This window comes from Sciurus vulgaris (genome assembly GCF_902686455.1).
Source record: "Sciurus vulgaris genome assembly, chromosome: 4".
Classification (NCBI taxonomy): Eukaryota; Metazoa; Chordata; class Mammalia; order Rodentia; family Sciuridae; genus Sciurus; species Sciurus vulgaris.
In genome coordinates this window covers 28969281-28992370 of record NC_136464.1, presented here as the reverse complement: position 1 = coordinate 28992370, position 23090 = coordinate 28969281, and the positions used below count along the sequence as shown (strand labels likewise).

The following is a 23090-nucleotide window of genomic DNA, read 5'->3' as shown; positions in this document are numbered from 1 at the left end:
TTATTAGAATCAATTAGAAAATGTAGCTAAATGAACAGAAACAAAAATAATGCATGAATGAAAGGACAATACATATCCTAGGGCATTCAATCTATAATTAATATAAAATACTATGTAAATCTTCCCCAAAAGGATTAAGAGAGAAAGAGCCTCCGTCTGCTAATCATTTGGATCTAATCATAAGAACAAGTAAATAGAAACTATAGTCCATCAATACTGATGATGAGAGAGTGGGAACTGCTAAAACATCTGAAAAACAATTTGGCGATATGTATCAAAAAAGTTCCCAAAAGACATACACTTTTGCTCATCAATTCCACTTTTAAAAAGTTATCAAAAGGGGAGTACTTTAACAGATACACATACAAGAATAGTCATCGCAACATGGATATAATAGTAAAAGAATTGAAACTATAGAAATTCACTATATAAACATTAAAATATACATTAAAATTTGCATTAAACATTCACTACAGTAAATCTATCATATTAAGAAGCATCTGCAAGAACTCATCTCTGCATAGTTAAGATTATTGGTAAGTTTCATTTTACTGTTCATCTTTTTCCTAATACCTTTTATCTACAACATGTATATATAAAAATATGTGTGCATAAAAATATTCAGTATATACAGAACTACTACAAACAGTAAGAAAAAGATAAATATAACAGAAAAGTGGGCATTGACAAGAGAGTATAAAAATATCAAAAGATGCTCAATCTCATTAATAACCAAGGAAATGCAAACTAAAGACAGCGAGAGGTAACCTCAGACCTATCCATATGACAAAACCAGCATGCTTGATTGCTTCCAATGCTGGTGAGGTCATAGGAAAACAAATATTTGTTTGCATTTATTGCTGACAGGAACATGGATTTGTACACTTTGTAAGACAATCTGTATATACAAGGATACAAGAACATATGTCATGATTATTCATTACTATTTGTTAATACCAAAAAAAAAAAAGGAACAAGTTGGGCAAAGTAATGCACACCTATAATCCCAGTGGCTCAGGAGGCTGAGGCGGAAGGATCATGAGTTCAAAGTTAGCCCCAGCAACTCAGCAAGACCCTGTCTCTAAAAATATAAAAAAACATAAAAAAGGGCTGGGGATAGGCTCAGTGGTTAAGCACTCCTGGGTTCAATTCTCAATACCAAAAAAAAGGAACAGAGAAATCTAAGTAATACAGCAGGAAATTCTAGGCAGCTATGAAAGAAATGATAGATCTCTGAGTAACAATATGGTCAAAACCTAAGTATATCTGACATTCATATTTAAGCTATCTTTTAAAATCAAAAAGGTATTCCAGTCACAATTGACTAGAAACCAAGAGAATTGCACAAAGTTACCTTTGGACATTTCAAATGACCTCTTAACTTTGGAGGTTCACCCTCAGGCCAAAGCAGGTAATTCATCTGCTATTTGTGGAATGAGGCCACAAGAGAAACCCTGCCAAAACTTTGTTTTTTGGCACTAGGGATTGAACACAGGTGTGCTTAACAATTGAGCCACATCCCCAGCCCTTTTAAAAAACATTTTATTAGAGACAGGGCCTCGCTAAGTTGCTGAGGCTGACTTTGAACTTGAGATCCTCCTGCCTTAGCCTCCAGAGCCACTTGAATTACAGGAGTGTGCCACCACACCCCGCATAAGAAAACTATCTTTAACTGCAGCAATGGTCATCACAACAATCAACCACTTTCCTAGCGTCTCTAAGAAAGGAAAATGGAGAAGCCACATTACCACTTCTCAGATAATCCAGATCCAGAGCAGTGACTTTCAATGTTTTTGACCAAAGACAGAGAGAGAAACATGTTTTGCACTGACACCCAATATAATCACCCACTCCTAAGCACATAAAACCAAAGTTTCACAGAATATTTAACTTGCTATGTGACATTTATTTTCCTTCATTTATTTTCTTCTTTTTCTTTATTATCTTCTTTATTTTTATTTATCTCTATTTACTTATCTTCTATTTTCTTTTCCTATCCTATTCCATTTTATTTAAAATGATCCAATAAAATTGATTTTTATTACAACCCACTAATGGATTTAAATCCACCAGCTAAAAACAGTGACCCAGAAAAGCAGGGGTATAAGTTCTCACCACTCTTCCTCCCAGTGCTGCCACTAATACCACCAATAAACTCACTGGCTACCTTGCTTTACTTCAGGTTATCCCACCCACTTGAAATACCTTTCCACTCTTTTTCTCCATATAAATCAAATTAAAATTTCCCAACCTACCTAAAAACTTACTCATTGTCCTCTTAGGCATACTTTATTGAATGTTCTCTTAACTCTTATAGCAATAATTATCCAATGAATTCCTCTATTAAACTTTGTGACATCTTTGTCTACAATTACTGTTCAAATTTTAGACTTGAACTCCTTTTACACATAATCTTACTGAGGGCAAGGTTTACTCTTACAGTGATAATAACTATTACTGTATTTAATAATGCCTCACACATGGCAGAAATATGAATTTTGTTTCCTTCTAAGAGCTTACTAGTTCCATTTAAGAATTCATAAAAGAATGCCACCCGTGGTTAAGCTACAAGAGAATGAAAGGTATTCTATAAATTACCCCAGCACTTCACTTAAATAACTACTTTATAAATAATCAGTTGAAAGAGGGATTCAATTCAAAGTTCTCAAAACTCCCAGAGAATTTCCCTAGAAAAAAGGCTTACCTGTATAGTGAGACCTGGGGCCATGACATTTAAATCTTTTTGTAGTGCTTGCTTCAGATTTTCATCTATTTGATCTGTTTTTAAGGCCAAGAACAAAAGATTCTCATGATGCTCATTTTTTTTGCATAGTATTCATATGAAAACAAAACCAGAGTATGAGACCGAAATTTTCCACAGTATTATTCTTCATAGAAAATACTTTTCCTTTTGCATAAAAGTATAAAAAAGTTAGTAAATTAAGGAAGAAAGATACAAGCAAATAATCTTAAGTTTACCCCCAAATTAAATTTATCCAATAAAATCATTTATATTAATGTTGGATAATAAACAACTATATGTTAAGTCCTGTCCTTGTACCAAATATCAAACATGGGGTTTTGCCTTACGGAGCCCACAAACACACTTCTAAATTTCCTCAAATTATTTGTTAAAATAGCATCAAAGCAAATTTCTAATAAGTTATCACACTAAAAACAGAATATACATCTGGGTATGATGGCACATGCCTGTAATCCCAGCAACTCAGGAGGCTGAGTAAGAAGGATTTTTTTTTTTATTAAAATCTTTTTTATTTTTACAAGCTGCATTTTGATTCATTATACACAAATGGGGTACAACTTTTCATTTCTATGGTTGTACACAATGTAGATTCACACCATTCATGTAATCATACTTATACATAGGGTAATACTGTCTGTTTCATTCTACTATCTTACCGTCCCCCACCCCCTCCCACCCCAAAGACAGCCTCAGCAAATTAGTGAGGCCCTAAGCAACTGAGTCAGACTCTGTCTCAAAATAAAAAAAAGGGTTGAGATGTGGCTCAGAGGCTAAGTGACCCTGGGTTCAATATCCAGTACCATAAACAAACAAACCCAGAATACACAGTTATGTGAGTTACGTTTTACTAATCTCTACCAAGTTATATATGAAATTTTAACTTAAGATAAAAAAAGTTTTTAAAGACAATTGCTCTGTTATAAATTCAGAAGAAATGCTCAAATAGCATAAGGTTTACTAATATTACAGGATCAATAAATAAATTAAACAAGATTTTTAATTGACTATTTACATATTTAAAACAAAATCACTTACCAAACAATTCAATGTAAACTTCTTGAAGTGTATGGGCACTGCAAAACTGGTTCAGCTCATGGTGGATTTTATTGAAGATTAAGGTCTTGTCATAATCTGCAGTGTAGTTCCTCACGATATCAAACACTGAGGGAAAGATACAACCATGTTTGTTTCTACCAACAATAACCCAGGTATCTTCAAATCAGCCAGGGTAAAAGTTAGAGGGATATATAATACATGAGGAAAAGTGCCAATAAAATAGTGAAAACAAAACACAACTCACACACCTTGATGTTTGCTGGGCTCAATATTCTGGATATTCTTCCATTCATAACACAAATAAGCTAACCCCAAATTCCATACGAAGGAAAGTATACATTATTTTGGAGGTGTCAAAGTTTTCAAGTAAAGGCATGACACAGATTTGTACTTTGACAGCAGTGTGAGATGAACTGAGAAGCACAGAGATTGGAGGCAGGAAAAGTATAAGACAGTTATCAGATACCAGATACAACTGGATTCTACAATTGACAGGCCATCAATAAATAATTGCTGACTAAATCATGTGGTTTTGTTCATTTTCCAAATGAACTGGTGATCTAATAGTTTCCTATTTATCTGTGACTAGAGAACCATTATTTCTTCCCTTTTTCTTTTTTTTGTGTGTACACTAGGGATTTTTATTTATTTATTTATTTATTTTTGTGGTACTGGAGTACCAGGGCCTCATCCATGTTCAGCAAGCACTGAGCTACACACCCAGGCCTTTTTACTTTTTGAGACAAGGTTTCACTAAGTTGCCTAGATTGGCTTTGAACTTGTGATCCTTGTGACTCAGCCTCCTGAGTAGCTAGGATTATAGATACTGAGCTTTTTTTTTTTTTTTTTCAATCATAATCCATTCTAATGATTTGTGACCAGGTGAAGAATAGTCATCCCTTTATATCCATGGGGCATAGTTTCAGGACCTCAAGGTGATATCAAAATTCATACATGCTTGAGAATCTTATATAAAAAGGCATACTACTGGCATATAAATTATGCATATCTTTCTATATATTTTAAATCAGGTCTAGATGACTTGCAATACCAAATACAATATAAATGCTTTATAAATAGTTGTCATACTACATTGTTAAGAGGAAAAAGGTTGTACACATTTAGTGTACACATTATTTTTTCCCAAATATTTTTAATCTGTGGATGTAGGACCCACAGATGCAGAGTGCCAACTGGATGTAAAAAAACTAGGAAAATACTTAATCTTTTAAAAATGACTCAAATCTATTTGACATGATACATTTTTTGCTCTCTGAAACCTTTTTACTATTTGTGCCTGTATCAGTGATGTGAAATTTGTCATAATCTTACATTCTAATTTCTCTCTTTTTGGTCTGTATTGTCTTCTCAAGTAAAACAAAAACTCCTTGGTGGCAAAGACCATAACATCACCTTTTTAAACTGTTCTTGCCAAACAAAGTACCTTCTACACTAGGCATGCAAATTTTATTATCAAGGTTAAAGACAAAATGTTCTATCTTTTCTTTTTAGGACTTGCAATTAAGTTTCTGAATTAAACATTACCAACTCTATCTCTAGGTTTTCATCTTTACCAGGAAAATGCCTTCCCCACATCAAGAACTTTCTGGTTGCTTTCCAAATTACAGCAAATCTCAACTAGAAAAGATTTCTCTAAGATGACAAATCAGTGTGACTCAGGAAATGATCAGTTATAGATTTTTATCATAAAAGGAAATTATCTCTTATCCTCACTCACTGGATAAAATGCTACTTCCCTGTTCTAGAAATAATCAATGATCACCTTACAATTAGAAACACTAAGCTCAGAGAAGAGTAAATCATATAGTTGCAGAAAATCAATTCTGTCCAGAACTTGTGACCTTATTTTTTTTTTGGGGGGGGGGGTGCCCACTGGGGATTGAAATCCAGGGGTGCTGTACTACTAAGCCACATTCCAAGCCCTTTTTATTTTTATCTCTAATTTTCACAGAGTCTCACTAAATTGCTGAGGCTGCTCTTGTACTTATGATCCTCCTGCCTCAGCCTTTGGAGCCACTGGGATTATAGATGGTATGTGTCACCATACCCAGTCTGTGACCTGTTTCTACCTCCGTTTTAAAATAATAGAAAATATTCAAATAATTAATCCTTTATATTCATTAGTAATCAATGAGGTTGTAAAATTTTAAAAGTGCCTTCCTATTCCTCAGGAAATCTCTCAGTTATAAATACTCTGGTCACAACTATAAAAACCAGAGAATAGATGATTAACATACCTGCATAAGGAGCCAACATATTAACCACTTCTATTCGGTCAATATAGATCATGACCCCACCACTAAAACCAAAAAAATGGGAAAAATGTGAGCCAGTAAACAGAATCCATAAATAAGAGTTACAGACAGACCTAGGCAGAACTTGATAATCAACTACATTAACTTAAAATATGGAAAGTATGGTCCCTATTTAAAAGTATCTCTGTCCCTCTACAGATGTCAAAGCTTCTTTGCAGGCTTGTAATAATATTATTGTAGACCATTTAAATAGGTAATTTAAAAAATATCTTGAACTTGACATTCTTCTTTCAATATAATTCAATGTAGTGAGTATATCTAAAAATAACTTTGGCCTTGCTTGCCTTTCTTTCCCTAAATATCTTTAGGGCAGCAATTCTCAAATTGAAGTCTTCAGACCAGAAGCATCAGCACTACCCAGGGACTTTTGTTAGACATGCAAATTCTCAGGCCTCTCCAGACCTACTGAATCAGAAACTCTAAATTAGATGGCATTTAATACTACAGATAAGAAGGTGAGATGATTTAATTTAAAACTATCTTTTCATTGAGCATCTACTCTGGGTCAAGAGCCTCATGAGATAAGTACTTTGTTTATACTAATTCTAATCCTTATAATAACTTTTACCTGATTTTTACAAATGAGGGAACTAAGTTTAGAAGTCAATAGAGACATACGGGGCAGGGCAAGAGGAAGAAACTCACTGTACATTTTGCTCAATTTTACTGTGAATCTAAAACTTCTAAAAAAATAAAGTCTATCTTTTAAAAAAAAAAATCACTAAAGCAGATGTAGTAACACTGATACATAGTTTTGATGGCTCTTAAAATCCATTTTTTTAAATAACACCCTATTGGTTCCTAAATGGAAAGTTCCTATTTGGAGATAAGACTTTTCTCAAATAATGCTCATATCAGAAATCCCTCTGGGTTACTGTCATGCCTAATTGAAAAGTGCCTAAGTAATCACAGTTTTAAGAACAGAAACCATCTGAACTTAAAGGAAGGTTGGTCAACAAGGAAAAAGCTTACCTTGTTCCACAAGGCACATTTTTAACTTCGTCAGTTTGTAGTGTTGTCTGGGGAGAAAAAATTTTAAAAACTTAGAACATATGTTGTCAAAGAGCTGCTAGTCCCAGAGGCATATCTCTGGAGAGCTCTGAGAGAAAGCACAGGAGAGCTCTACCAAAATTTCAGTTCCCCAAAATTTAAGTATCAGGGTAGTCATTTTTCTTTCTTTTCTTTTTAAATTTTGCATCTTGGAGTCATGTTAGACTTCTTTTTTCTTTCTTAAAAAAATTTTTTTTAGTTGTTGATGGACCTTTACATGGTGCTGAGAATCGAACCCAGTGCCTCACACATGCTAGGCAAGTGCTCTATCACTGAGTTACAACTCCAGCCCATCATTTCTTTTTTTATCCTAGTAGAAATGCAACGTGACATAGACACCATTTTAAAACTAAGGTTTGAATCAAAATGCACTAGGAAAGATTCAATGTTCAATCTGCTAGTAAGTAAAAAACTCTGGAGTTCCTTATTTGCCTGAAGTTACCCTGGGACTGCAAACTACAAAGACTCACCCACAAGGAACTATGGTTAGGATCTGTGCTCTGAACTCTGATTCCACTGCTAATATTATTATTTACATTCAAGATAAAAGATAACTACTTTATGTGTACAACTACCCTATTGACTCAAAGCTACCCTTGAACTTAAGAGCAACCTTTGTTCTCTAACGCCATAGTCAATCTTTTTAGTTTAGGACCTAGTGATCTCTCACATGTTAAGTTTCCTTTTTAATATAAGTGCCAAACCAGTAGTGTTTTCTCCTAGGGGACCAACAATCTGGTACTTAATTACTGTGCCACGTCACACCTTTGTTTGAATCCAGAATACTTCCTAACTGTACTCTTAAATCCTTAAACAGGTCAGCTCCTAATGACTATATTCTAAACATAATGCACCTTACCAAGTGACAGCAACATAGCATAGTTCCTATTTCCAAAGATATCCTAATCCTCCATAGGATACAAAATCATTACAAAACAATCCATCAAGAGGTACAAAATAACAGGATAAAGTTAACTTTTGGGAGTTAAGTTATAGGGAATAAAATAATAGCTTGAAGAGCTCTCTCAGGTGAAATGTTTATAGGCCAGATCTAGAGGGGGAGAAATAAGCACAAATGAAACACAGGAACATCTTAATTTCAATAAATACAAAATGCTGAAGATAAACTTGTGCACACATGTGACAGGAAGCAGACTGGTTGGTCTGAAGCAGAAAGCACAATTTAGATAAGAGGTGATTTCTGAGAAAAGAATATGGTGATATTAGGTAGAGAGCCCTGAATTTTAGCTGGGACCTTCTTTCTAGTCCACTGTATATACAGTCATAAAATAAACTTTCAAAAAAATTTTAAGACTGGGGACATAGCTCAGAGCTAAGAGTACTTGCCTAGCATGCACTAGGTCCTGAATTCAATCACCAGCTCTGGGGGAAAATGTCTTTTATTTAATTCCTTTGCTCATATGTGATGCAGTTTCTCATTATTCATCTTATCTGGAGGCAAGAAAATCAGCAGGGAAGCTAAAGAATTAATTTATTTAGGTTAATTTAGTGAAGATCATGAAAACTGAATGCTGTCAATCTAGTAGACATAATGCAGAAAGGATGTGATACTTGCTTGAATATAAAATTCCAGGAGAGAAAACAACAAAATATAACTCTTAGGTTGAAAGAGTGAGATGATGGTAAGCATTTCTGACAGTTCTAGGTAAAGTGACGGGAGCTATGAAGAAATGAGTTCAATTTATTTTCTTTCTTTCAAAACACCATACTAATTCAATTTCCATGTTCCCCAAAAAGTAAAATATGCATTCCTACTTAAACCTACAGGATATTCCCTAGCCAACTTTCAAACTAAGAACTAGTAGTTCAATGTTAAATCTTCAATTTAATATCCTATCTTTATGTACTTTTATACTTCTTTTATATTCTTTAAAAATTATTTTCAAATATGACAGAATATTTATTTTAAAAGTGACTCTATGTTATGTGTACTTTAAGTTGAAGGTTTTCAGATAATTTCTCTAAGCACTGTTTTCTCTTCATGTATCATATATAGGATTTCACATTATGTATTTCTTTCAATTGTCAAGTTTGTTAAATCATTTGTTGACAGTGGGCTATGTCTTTGAATATGTTCCAAAAATTCCTAAAAATAACTTTCTTTACGTCTTATACTCATAAGAACACTTTCTTAAAAGGATTTTATCAGTGTAATTCTTTCCTGGACTATTACTGTCTCACAGATAACAAATGCTCCTATTTAGTCATTCTGGCCCAGCATTTAATTTTTTTGTAGATGCAAAGTATAATAGTTTAAGCTGAAATCTTCTACTAATTTCATATGAATCTCTTAAAAGTATGAGAGAGGTGGCTTATCTCTCTTTATATATAAATACTGCACACAGTATATTTCTTATATGTATAATCGAACTTTAATTATCTGTTTAATAGTGCCAGTATAATAACATTATAGACTGTTGAAGCTGTTGGTGAGGTCATGTTATTATAATTCTTTCTTTCACAGAGGAATAACTGAAGTCTATAATAATGAAGTGATTTTATCAAAATCATGGAATCAACTGGTAGCAGAGCTAAGTCCCCATCTTCACTATACTGCATTCCTGAGAAATTGTTCTCAAATTTAACAACTTCTACCACAAACAGAAAGGTCAGAAATATAAATGTGTTACAGCTCCTGACTTCGAGAAACTTAAGTGATTATCTGGAAAGAAAGCACACACGGAAACTTAGAAAACTATACAAGACAATATTATTAAAAGACATAAGACCAAGGTTCAACTTTATAACACAGACTTAAAGAACTATATATTATAAGAGGAGGAATCTGGGATGAACCTAAAAATGCCTGGCAAGATTTAGGCAGGAGAAAAGGAATGGAGGGAAAGATGGTGGGCATGGTGGTGCACACCTGTAATCCCAGTGGCTCAAGAGGCTAAGGCAGGAGGATCACGAGCTCAAAGCCAGGCTCAGCAAAAATGAGGTGCTAGGCAACTCAGTGAGACCATGTCTCCAAATAAAATACAAAATAGGGCCAGGGATGTGGCTCAGGGGTTGAGGGTCCCTGAGTTCAATCCCTGATACCAAAAAAAAAAAAAAAAAGAGCGATGATCGCATTAACCAAGGCAAAAATGAACAAATATGGGAAAATATTATGAACATCAAGTGTGACTAGGGAAAGAACACCACATTTCACTTCAATAAATACAATTCTTTCCCTAAGCCAAGGGATCTGGAAAAAATCTGGGGGATTTAGTTATTCATAATTAAGCTCTCACTCAGCATGAAGCCTAGAATTAAAATTATAAGATTAAATAACACTGAATTTTTCTGATAAATTAGCAGCAGATGGTAGACAAACTTCTGAATTCAAAAATGTATGATCACATTGAGTATGCAAAAGTAGTCACAGTCTAATCCTGTTCTGTCATCTTATGTCTAAAGATATCTATTAAAGGTCTCCCATGGGCAAGATACTCTTTTCAATAACCAGACACTTACTTCAAATATTCTGGGATCCTGTCACATAAAATTGTTCTTAATATATTAGGCAAAAACTATTAAGAGAAAAAATATGCACAAAAATTCAGATTCTCCATGTTACTAGTAGCCCAGGAGCCTGCCTCTATGGAAACCAAACACTGTTCTAAAAGTAATCACTGGTTTGTATTTCCAGTTGTGTTCCCAATTCTTGCTTTTATTTTGAGAGCAGCAACAGAAAACCTGTTACATACCATTATACAGATGGTAGAAGTCAATCCTTCTAAGTGCCTAGCTCGTATTTCTAATTCACTTCAACAGTGAGGTAGTTCAAAATCATAACTTGCTCTGTGAAAACTGTACTCTGAACTCCTGCATTTAAGTAAATATCAACATCTGCTTAAACAATAAGGAAATCTATCTCCACCCACGAATGTGGTAACTTGTCACACTTGTCTATCTGGAATCCCTTGGAATCACTCACCTGTACAGATCTGAATGTAGTAATGAAAGGCAACATGATATGATAGCCTGGTCCACTGGGGCTAGTTAGTAAGGCTCCTCCCCTGCAAAGAGATATTTCAATTTGACAAAATTACAAAGAGAAATTCTCTTTTCAAACTTAAAATGCTTCAATAAATACTCTCTTACTTATGCTAAGTTATTAAAGCCTCACTAATAGGAGTTACTCATGACAATAAACCCAGTTTAAAATACCTGCCATACCTAACCAAAAAAAAAAGAAAAAGAAAATTAAAATTGCAACGTTACAACTTGTTTCATAAGCTTCACCAGCCGTACCTCTGGGTTTCCAGCACCTCTCAGGTTCAAAGGATTTCCCTTTGATCTGTAATCTTCTGAGAAATATTCGTGAAAAAAGTAATGGCTCTCAGATGAGGTACTTTAATTGTACATAACAAGAGGCAAATCAGAACTTAGAACATTTGATCACTAGGTTAAAAAAAAAAAGAAGACGACAACACAAACTTTCAAGGAAGGAGGAAATTTCTGAGGCATATGATTCTTTTACCGATCTGCAAGACAAAATACTGGGAACATAAAGTTTCTGTATAAAAACAACAAAATCTTAGCATGGAAAGATAAAGGGAGAGAAGGTTCAAACTATAAACAGGTAACACATGGCCTTGTTCATGAAATTCTGGAATGTGAGAACTATAAAAGCACATACTAGAAATTATAAAAAAAGAGGTATTTGGGAAGGAAAAAAGTTCTAGGGTTGCAAAGAAGTCACAATAACTAAGAAAAGAGTAAATGGTTTAGGTTCATCAATAATACTTTGAAAGCTGTCCCTTGAAATGTTCTCTCCTTTACTGTTAAGACAATGCCAAACTGGATGGAAATCTGGACAAAGCTGTCATTTCTTACACTAGAATTCCATCTGCTAAGATACACCACTAAAACACTAAAATTGTACTTTAAAAAAAAATAACTATTCAGGATGAATATAAAGTAGAAATATGAGTTTTGGGTGGATGATGGAAAAAAGCAAAAAGTTGAACCGTCCCAATTTCTACACGAATTGGTTTCTCTTACTAGTCTATATCAAAAGGAACTGGTGGTTATTATGCTAAAGGTAAAACTAACCAGCCTAACCAGACGGTAATTCAATTCATACATTTCTCTCCTTTATGTGAATGGGTAAGGAGTGGTCCATCAATGTTGTGTTTATGTTCCTTGAGGTCCAGGGATAAAACAACTGTCAGAGTCATGAATATCTTATAAGACATAACCAGTCACTGGGAGGTTTTTAATGAAAAAAATCTAAAGAAAAAAAAAAAAAAAAAACATAAATAGGACCAGATCTCCTAAAGAGCATCCGAAGTGGCAAACTAAAAGCCTGTACAGTTGCACCGACTACAAATGATTTATACATCTCTTCAGTTAGAGTAGCTGCTTCCTTTCCTGAGTCTTAACCTTTGCACAAAACGAACACAACACTAAACTGCTCAACGACTGGAAGGTGCTCCGCAAAAGCCTGCTTCACCCCCAAGCTTTCCCAAGGGTTGATACAAAAATCACTTCCCCGGACTGGGGAGTACTGCCGGGATGCTGCGTGGCAACAACTTCCCACATTCCACTCTGACGTAAGTACCCGGTCTGCTCTAGAACCTGGGGGACCGCACATGCTGCTCACCTGTAGTAGACGGCCAGATGTCCTTCCTCGATCTTGTGGATGGAGGCGTAGAGGAGAACAACTACCAGCCCCACCACTGCAGCCACCAGAACCCGGGCTTGAGTCATATTCATCCTTGTTCCTCCTGTGTGAGGAAGGAAAGGACCCTCAGTCTGGGAGTGACGGGCTCGCCCCCTCTAATTCCCACTCTCTCCCTCCAGAAGACCTGGCGACCTCTCTCAGACTAAGATGGGGAGTCCCGGACCCCGTTCCCCTCATTCTTCTCTCCACGCTGAGCCGGCGTTCCGCTGGTCAACCTCTCCGCCTAGGAGGCCCGCGGCCCGCCCCTGCGCGGTGAGCGTGACACCCCTTCTCTCGACGACCACTCCCCCGGAGGAAAGCACTAAATGCGGAGGGTCCCAGCCGCAGCCTTCGGAAGTAGGCCGACCCCTCCACCGCTCCTCACCGATCAGTGACGCATCGCCCCCGCCCGCACGTGCAGCCGCCTCCCGGGCCGCGCCAACCGCCGCCAACAGCCGGCCCCGCCCACTCGCCGGGCACTGCGGCTGCGCAGGGACGCACAGACGCAGCGCCCCTCCTTGACTAGCTAGACGGGGAGCAGGCGGGACAAAATTATTCCAACCGCTCGGCTGCGCAACTTCTGTGAATGCCTGTTGGGTACTTTGTGTGTTCTACTTACCAGCTGCTCCAGAAGAGAAGATAAATTGGTAGTCTGGAGTAACAGGGAGGCAGAGGAAAGGAAAGGGCCACCCAAATAAGGGACTTGTCGGTTCGTTTGTTCTTTTGCAGAGAACCCACTCCCTCACTTTGAGTGCGGGAGCTGTTCTTTTTCATGTCTTTTTGTGGTTTATACCGACTCCTACTGTGTGCAAGCACGTGTTTCTGGCTCAGGACCTGCATTTCAGGAATAACCTGCTTGTTGCAAGGGAAGTGCTGTGGAAGTTCAGAAGAGGAAGCTATTCGATCTAACTGTATCATTCACTCGCCAAGTTTTTTTGAGTACCTTTTGTGCCAGAATGCTGATTCTGGAAGGCTTTATGAAGGCCATTCAGAAAACAGGAATGGACTGGGCTAATAAGCATTCAGGGTGCTTAGGAACCTGTCCTTCAGGGAGACCAAAAGAATAGAAAGCAACTGAGTTTCTTTAACGTCTTGTATGATACGAAGGAGTGATTTGGTAGTCTAGTGGAGGACCAGATTTAAAAAGTCTGGGACGCATTGTCCTGCTGATAGGGAAACTGGCTGGCTAACTAACAGAAACACTTTTCTGCCTGCATATTCTTCTGTTCAAAAAAGTTCTGCACTATGTGCATACATTACCAAAAATAAAAGGGGGAAAGGAAAGGGTAAGAGTTTTAGTGAGATCGATAAACACTAGGGAAATAAGGACATCATCTTTGAATAAGTTTGTGTAAGCCCTGAGAAGACAGTAGCCAGTGCAGCCACATCTGCACAAGATGGACTAGATTTGGAAACTCATCTCATCTCTTGAGCAGGAAAATAGAGGGAAGCAGTATTCTAGGGTCAAAGAATCTGCAAAATGGCTGAAAGTGGAAACAGCCTGGAGGCTGGGACCCTATGAGATTGGGAAACTACAGGTCCAAGGTTATAATAGTAGTAGCAGTGGAAATGAGAAAAGGTAAATAGAATCAGATCACTGTAGCTACTCCCTTCAATAAATGCACTTACCTGTGCCATTCATTTGATTTTATTACTTAGAAATGTCTGGGATCTCATCTGCTTCTAGATAAATAATATTTGCAGAGCTTAGCTACCTTAACTTGCAAAAAAGCTAAATGAATGAAAAACAATTTGCTCCGGCCCCAGTGTTTTCTGTGTACATTTCTCTTGTCATAATATTGCTTAGATTGGAGTTCACAACTTTCATTCAACTTTGAAAGGTTGTTACCCAGCAAAAAAGAGTAGTCCACACATATATTAGAAGTGATTCACTTTACTAGTCTGTTCCAATAGCACCTGTCCAAACCAGGTAGAATAAGCTGTCCAGATAAGATCCTAGCCATACACCAGCAAAATGGACCCCACCATTAGCAAGTCTTTACTCAATTATTACAATGATAGTTAGAAAATGAATGCTGGAAAAAATCCTTGAATAACAGCCATCAATGTTCAGACTCCCACGTAAGCATTTTTGTTGAACTGCCTGTGTTGTTTCTGATTTTAACATCTAGCTTAATATCTTCTGAGCAACAGGTGCCCAATAATGTTTATTATTAAAACCTTCTAGAACTAGGGAAACAATAGAGACTGCCTGTTATAATAGCTGATAGGGATGGAATTACCATCTTTAGAGAAACACTGATACCTGATGATTAAAAAAGAAGACAACTCCAACATGGAGTGACTGGAAAAATGATACCACTAACAAAAATGGGACAGTGGAACTATGGTATCAGTTTATAAGGCAAGATCTGAATGATTTTTAGCCACAAATGGTGGTGACAGGATATCTCAAGGGGAAAACACTATATTAAAGAAGTTGCCCAATACTTTATCATACTAATATTAAATTCCTAAAGAAAGTATAGGGATAGCCTATCATATAATTCTGTGCTCCAATTTTACTTCATGAACATATTTTCCCAAATGCCAAATTCAACTGTTATAACCTGGTTCTTGTAATAAGTAGAAATTCGAAAAGGGATTTAAAAATCATTTAATACACAAAGTGAAAAACTAGAATACAAAAGCATTTCACATTTTTTTTTAAACAAATAACACCTTCTAAATTATTTAACAGAAGACAGAGATTCACAATCCTTTATCTGAAACCCTTGGGGCCAGATGTTTCAGAATTATGAAATTATCAGATTTTCGAAAGGAATTCAGTGCATAGAACATACTACATGAACCCTCAGAGTCTGTGGCACAATTGCCCCCACCCCATAATCAAACGTTAATATTTCTGCAGCAAAATACATGAATATTCACACTTAATGGGATAAATAGATTCAATATCAGTTCAGATTACATTTGTAAGCAAATTTTGCCACCAGATTTACAAAAACCTCATTTTCAGAGCTTTTTGGATTTTGAAATTACAATTACAGATAGGGGAATGTAGACCTTTATAAACTTGTATGACAAGACTTGATTGTTTAAACAACCCATTTTTACAAATGAAAAAACATAAGTTTTCAAATACATTATAAATTAACAGGTATCTCTTTGATATTATTAAATGTACATCTTAAATACATATACACATAGCACACAACATGTTCTATGATTCAACTGGTATGAAAGGCACAGATGCACAATCCCTTCTGTAAAAAGGGGACACAAATGTGTAGTAAAATTAAAGATGGGACTGAGCCAACTCCTTATGCCCAGAAGAGCACTTAATGAGAGCAACACAAGGAGGTAGGGCTTATTCTTCAAGAAGTACAATTTTACTTGTGAGCAGTTTCTTTCACAGAAACATAGGTAGACACTTTTACTTAAAATGCATGTTAGGTGAGGTTTTCTTTTCTATGGTCTTATACCTAAAAATTAAAACTTTAGAAGGTATTGTCAGTTAAATAAGTAATGTTTTACCAGGTTTGAAGAAGCCCCAATGATGCTCCAAAGTTACTGTCGTATTAAAACATATTAAATATGTCCAGTGACTTTTTTAAAAATAAAATCCTGTTTGGAAGTTAACTTTATTCAAAAATCAGTATAGTGTGCTTGTAAAATCTTGGTAGTTTCCTATCACAGTCATTGCTTCCACTGATTGGTGTGTGAAGAATGGTTTCATGGAGGAAAAACCAATTTCCGACATGTACAGCAACAACTTCCATAGCTTTGAGGACAGTGAACAAGTGGCAAGTCATTCTGTTAGCCAACTCCAATCAAGATTCTAAAATGAGGCATGAAAAAGTTAAAATCAGAAGTTGACTATAAGTGGTAAGTACATGGATGTTCAAGAAGCTTTTTATATGTCTGGACATTTTATAATCAAAGGATGAAAAAGCAAAAATACAGAAGTTACAATTGGAGAGTTTAGTTCACCTTATTTTCTGGTTAACTTAAAGAATATTTCAAAGACTTTTAATTTGAAGCAAATAATTATACTAATGAAAAAGTGCAAAAAGTTGATATTGAGACTAAATGCAATAAAAGTTAATTCAGTAAACATTTTATTGTGGTTTATCCAAGTTTTAACAAATCAATATAGTAACTAAATCTTAATATAATTACTTTTATTAATCAAACTATATTAACATAATTCATTTTATATGCAGAAAGTAACTATATTAGAATTATAGTACAAGTCCCATCTTACTGGAGAAAATTGATTGCTGAACCAAAAAATGTACAGCCATTCTATTTCAGTGGTCACACTGCAGAGAAAGCTTAATTTGACCAAAATTGTTATTGATATTTACTGATGACATAATCCTAGTATACCTCTGAGTAACAAAAGATGGGGATTTGAGTTTGAAGATATTCCTCATATACTTTTTCCTCTGAGTTCTTCTATTCCCTATATATATGACATATATGGAATAGAATGCCACATAAGGCTAGCATGGAAAGTTAAACCCCTTGCATCCAGCATACTTAAAATACACACCCATATGCATACAAAACTTACCATCATACTACTGCCCTGTTCCTCATTTGCTTCACGAATAATAGTGCTTAAATGGCCAAGACAGTTCTGATTTTCTTCTATCATTTGTGCCAAAGTCTCCCTGTGGTATAAAAGAATAAATCTTTTCAAATTCAGCAAAGGGGCAAATGAATTCTACTTTCTGTTCTCCTAGGTCAGGAAGATCACTGCCCTTCCTATAACCTAGCACCCAATGCAGCTGACTCCTCTAGTCTTTAGTTTCTTTTTCCTTCTCATCCAGGGCCAGAGTCCTGTGCCTCATTTTAATAATAAGTCCACTATAACTTCAATTATATTTTCCTCTGAAACATAAGTGGCACTTGTATACAACTTTTCTCCCCCTGAAAATGCTAACTGGGTGTGGGGGACAAAGATCCTTGTGGCACAGACAAAATGTATTTCTGGAATGTTTCCTTTCCTTACATGTAGCAAAACCACTAGCATGCTTACTTCATAAACACAAATGTAGGAGAGAAGATTCAAAAGTACAATCTATTCTGCAGAGATCAGGGAAGGTGAAAAACTCTGGTTGGAAACTACAGATAGCAATGAAAAGGAAAACAAGCAAGCTGATTCCTGAGAATCACAGAAGAAAACAGTGTGATAGCATTGCTACCTAGAATCTCGATGTATCCTGGAAGTTTCAATTTGATGGAGATCCTGGTTTAAGTTTTCCACTTCATACTTTCCTCTTACCAACCCTCAGTCCCTCCTCTACCTTAATCAGTTCTAGGCCATGGATTATAACCACTATCAGCTTAGAATTAAATGCTGATTCAGCTCTTATTCAACAGATGAAAAAACAGCCTAACAGTTCCTAATCCTTGGTAGTTAGGTACCACAGGTATATTATAACTGAAATCAGTTTTCCTTTAATAATATTTTCCTACAGAAAATATATTTTAAATGCTCATCAGGGGCTGGAGTTGTAGCTCAGTGGTAGAGCGCTTGCCTAGCACAAGTAAGGCACTAGGTTCGATCGTCAGCACCACATAAAAAAAAAATAAATAAAATAAAGGTATTATGTCCATCTACAACTAAAAACATATTTAAAAAAAGTAAATGCCCATCAGATATACTTTTGCAAACAACCATAACCTCCAGTTGGAAATTACCTGTAGAGGTAACATTTGTAACCATTAGCAACCCCTAACAAACCTAAATGTATTTAATGAAAGCAAAAGGTTAAAAATGTATTAAAATTTACTTCCTTAAAGTCTAATAGAATGTTTCCTAATGTCTATATAATTAATTATAACCTATGCTATATTTGTAGATGTATTATACATACTTTGGGCCAAATCTATAATGATCCCAAGATATATTCTGGAACTTGCTTTCCTTAAAAAAATAAAATACCTGATATCAGCTTGCCTTCCTGCCATGTGCTTTTTCTCATGTAAGTAGAGTACAGAATGTGCAACTGCATGATCTCCTAAGTAGTGATGTAACATGGCTGCATTTCTGCAAAACTAATTATGGGAGGAGTTTCCAGGAAATGTTGGTGCTGTAGAGATCTTCATGAGTTGTGAGAAAAGCGACAATACACAAGCTAGCAAAGGGCCAATGACTGGTTACTGCACATCTTATACTGAGAAAATAATAGAAACGGATAGTTATTCAGCTTTTAGCAGAAGAGCTAAAGAAAATACAGTGCTTCAAACTTGAGATCCTATTTGCAAAATTGATTTAAGACACTGAAAAAAGTCTGGATTTAGAAATACTAAGTTATAAAGTAAAGTAGATCTCAACAATTTATTAAAAGGATAATCAAGAATCCCAAAATGATAAATGCAAAATTCCTTACAGAGATAAATGGTTAAGGAAGGAATAAGGTTTGGGTAAAAGAAATCGATAAGCCAATAACATAAAGGTCTTAGAGAATGTATTGAGCTAATAATTATAAGTAATAATTGCTAAATGATTATTTCCTAAAATTTTATATATTTTGTCTAATCAAATTTTCACAGCAGTTCTAAGACATTCTCATTTTATAGGTTTTTTTTTTTTTTAAAAAGAACACTAAAATACTCAAGTAAATTGTCCAAGATGATTAGAGAGGGACAGTCAAGACTCAAACCTGGTCTGAAGGCACTGAAGACTGCCTTAACCACTATACTCTTACTGCCTCATTCCAACCACTGCTCTAAAAAAACAACTATCTATTGTTACAAAGTGAACCCACCCATCTTGAGGAGTTACCACGCAAGACAGAGGTTGTTCAAGTTCTGCTAAAGTTGGCAGCCATGCTGATGCCTGAGGGTTTACTGCACCTTCTAGACTGGATCCAACCAGGGACCGGGCAGAACTCTGTGTCTGAAAGGGGATTAAAATCAATAAAAGATTACAGGCAAGAACCTCTGTTGATTCACACAGTTTTTTTTATCATACAACATAAGACTTAACATGTCCATCACTACTTATATGTACAACCAGAGTATTTCTTAATAAAACTATTCCTACATTTATACACCACTACTAACTATCCTGTTCTTGGCCCTTTTCTTCACTGACTAAAACCAAATGTCTACTCTTCTAAAACCACTTTAATTGGAGGGAAAAAAGCCCAGTTGAACAAAGGGTTGGTTTCATTAATTTGTGCATCATGTCTCTCCTCAAGTTGGTTTGGGACACCATAGTGGTCCAGTGCCCAGAAGGACTATAAAAACAGAGGGACTGCAAAGGAGAGTGACAGTACAGAAGCCCTGCACCTTCGTTGCTAGTCAGACACTAAGCAAGGAGCATGAACATCAATCCAATACAAAGTACACATCATCAAGAGGACACAGCTCATGCTGATAAAAATCTCTTTTGTAGAGAATAACAGTAATTTAATGTAACATTAATTCATTAATAAGTACTTACACAGGCAATTTTAAGGAGATGCCATATTTCTTTCTGCCTTTTTCCCTGCATAAACATGACAGTATTGTCAGCTTCTTTGATGTTACTGAGGGCCACTTCCACTTTGGGGAGTATATCAATAATCTTCTGCTTACAGCCCAACAACTTGCTGGAGAAATTAAATCAGCGTCAGATACTTTCCACATCCCTCAAGAATGTACACCATACTCCAAACCCAGTAGGAGAAATGAACCATAATTAGCATCACATTTAATGACTGCTCTCCAAAGAGACAGAAATAGGATTTATAAGTGTTATACAACTGTGGTGAAGCTATCCAATATATTGCCAGAACTTTTCTTTGGCCTGGTATATTTGCCAAAGAAGGGTATCGTGCTTCAAAAGGACATGTTACTTGAAAATAACAGTATATATGTTACAATATACTGGCTTTTTAAGGCTGGGGATATAGCTCAGTTGGTAGAGTGCTTGCCTAGCAAAACACAAGGCCCTGGGTTCAATCCCCAGCACCACCAAAAAACCAAATCAAACCAAACAAACAAACAAACAAAAAAAAACGTATACTGACTCCTTAGAAAAGGAATAAAGCAATTTTTCTACCTCAGATGACCAAACAGCTCCTTGAGAACACGGTCTTGACTCTGCACGGTATGCACAATGATCTTCACCATCTCTGTGCTATCGCTGTAGGAGTGATCTATAAAAGACTTTGGTCAGTGGACATAACCTCTCTTTTGCAGACCATATCAGCCTCCAAACATAAAATTCCTTGAAAACATCTAAAAATCTGAAACTAATCGAATAAATGCCTCCATTTAAATTAAAAATTAGATAAAGACTTTAAGATTATTTACAAATAAATTCAAGGGTTAGGGATATAGCTAAGTGGTAATTATATGTGGAAAAATAGTTAAATGTGTTTGTGTATAGTGCGTGTGTGATTCATTGGTCAGAAGACTAGGAGTCAAATAATGCTGATTAAAGAAAAAAGAATTAAGACTTGTTTTATTTGAAAGCTTTAATCATAACTTGTCACTTGAGTCACTAATTTGTTACTACCTCCAACATTTTTATCTTTTCGTATTTTATCAGTAAAATCCTAACCCTAGATCAATCCAATTATCTGCTCTATCAGTTACTATAATTATATCCAAGCTAATAAACTATCCACAAAAAACTTCTATTATTGTACACTCTGTTGCCAATACTACTAATTCACATATTTTTACTTCTGCTCTGAATTCTTAATATATTCTGGATCAGCAAGATCTTCCATTGTATACACCAAGTTTTAAAAATCTTTAGCACGGTCCTCAAATCTATGAGGTTATCACTTCTTGCATTAAAATTAACCTCATTTCTCACTTCAGTATGGAAGGCTATAAGACAGTAAGACCTCGACCTTCCAACACCTACTCCCACAAAAGCATCTGTATCTGCACCCATTCCTCCTCTTAGTATCAGTAGCATCGGGCTAGCCCCTCCCACTATTCTCCCAACCCAAACTGTTTTCCCAAGCCAAATCTGTTCAGGGACTTCCTTTCCACTGGCTTTTGGACTCCCAAGCACATAAATACACTAAGTCTTCCTACTGAATATAAACTCCCTTGAGTCCACTCCTTTTAGTTCCTCACCTCTCTTCTTTCCTTAAACAGACAAAAATCTGAAAAGAATAGTCTAGATAAGCAATTTTCATTCTCTTTGGTCTCAGGACCATTTTATAAACTCAACACTTCTTGAGTATCCCAAAGTGTTTTTCAGATATTAAAATAAAATTTAAAGTATTTACGTATTAATTTACTTAAAACAAATCTTCTAGGCGTGGTGGCACATGACTGTAATCTCAATGACTCAGGACGCTGAGGAAGGAGGATTGTGATTTTGAATCTAGCCTGATAACTTAGCAAGACCCTATTTCAAAATTATAAAAATCACAGGACTAGGGATGTACCTCAGTGGTATAGTGTCCCTGGGTTCAATCCCCACTACTGCAAAAACAAAAAATAAAAACAAATGCATTGTCTATTAACATATTTATTAAAAATAACTAATCTAAAACAAAATTTTAGTGAGTAAACTGGCATGGTTTTACATAGTTTGCAAATCTTTTTTGATTTCATCAATCTTACAAGTCTTTATTGAGAAATTAACAAATTACATTTGTTAGATAAAGGTGTCTAAAATTCTAATTTTTTGCTTGAATCATGAAATTCTATCATTGATGACAATGTTATTTCCCTTAACTTTTTATTTCCACTTAATTTCCATGGAAATACCTGCTACATACCCAAATCTGAATAATCATAGTTTGGCTAACAGTCACTCTTTCCAGTAAAAATGGCATTCCATGAAAGAAGAGGCAAGACATCTGATGTAAACAATTAGTGAAATGGTTGTAAGACAAACATCATACTTCACTGTACAGCAGAAACACTTTATAAGTACTTCCCTTTCCATCACACAGCATATATATATATATATATATATATTGGGGGGGGTACCGGGGATCAAACTTAGGGGTACTTGATCACTGAGCCACATCCCCAGCGCTACTTTGTATTTTATTTAGAGACAGGGTCTCACAAAGTTGCTTAGTGCCTTGCTTTTGCTGAAGCTGGCTTTAAACTTCTGATCCTCCTGCCTCAGCCTCCCAAGCTGCTGGGATTACGGGCGTGTGCCACTGCGCCTGACCATCACACAGTATATTAAAAAGATATGTTGGTTGAGTGCTTGTCGCTTATGCACAAGGCCCTGGGTTCAATCCCCAGCACCACTAAATAAATAAAT

The 23090-nt window shown here is 35.9% G+C and overlaps 2 protein-coding genes across 6 annotated transcripts in view; both read right to left on the bottom strand.

Moving 5' to 3' along the window:
* The window catches only part of ERLIN1 (ER lipid raft associated 1), a 37069-nt gene extending 23688 nt beyond the window's left edge, over window positions 1-13381 (bottom strand). The window contains exons 1-7 of one of the 4 annotated variants that reach the window (XM_079137323.1): window positions 13266-13381; window positions 12821-12944; window positions 11150-11231; window positions 7129-7175; window positions 6079-6140; window positions 3800-3925; window positions 2705-2778 (exon numbers count right to left, since the gene is read on the bottom strand). In XM_079137323.1, coding sequence (XP_078993449.1) covers window positions 2705-2778; window positions 3800-3925; window positions 6079-6140; window positions 7129-7175; window positions 11150-11231; window positions 12821-12933 — 504 coding nt within the window. In that variant the 5' untranslated portion in view covers window positions 12934-12944; window positions 13266-13381. The other 3 variants (XM_079137325.1, XM_079137324.1, XM_079137326.1) reach the window with 3 other exon arrangements.
* A 2100-nt stretch (window positions 13382-15481) lies between these two features.
* CHUK (component of inhibitor of nuclear factor kappa B kinase complex) overlaps window positions 15482-23090 on the bottom strand; it is a 39072-nt gene continuing 31463 nt past the window's right edge. The window contains exons 17-21 of one of the 2 annotated variants that reach the window (XM_079137322.1): window positions 20904-21000; window positions 20304-20451; window positions 19641-19754; window positions 17421-17520; window positions 15482-16682 (exon numbers count right to left, since the gene is read on the bottom strand). In XM_079137322.1, the coding sequence (XP_078993448.1) occupies window positions 17452-17520; window positions 19641-19754; window positions 20304-20451; window positions 20904-21000 (428 nt within the window). In that variant the 3' untranslated portion in view covers window positions 15482-16682; window positions 17421-17451. Of the gene's footprint in view, window positions 16683-17420; window positions 17521-19623; window positions 19755-20303; window positions 20452-20903; window positions 21001-23090 lie in introns of both variants that reach the window. The other variant, XM_079137321.1, reaches the window with a different exon arrangement.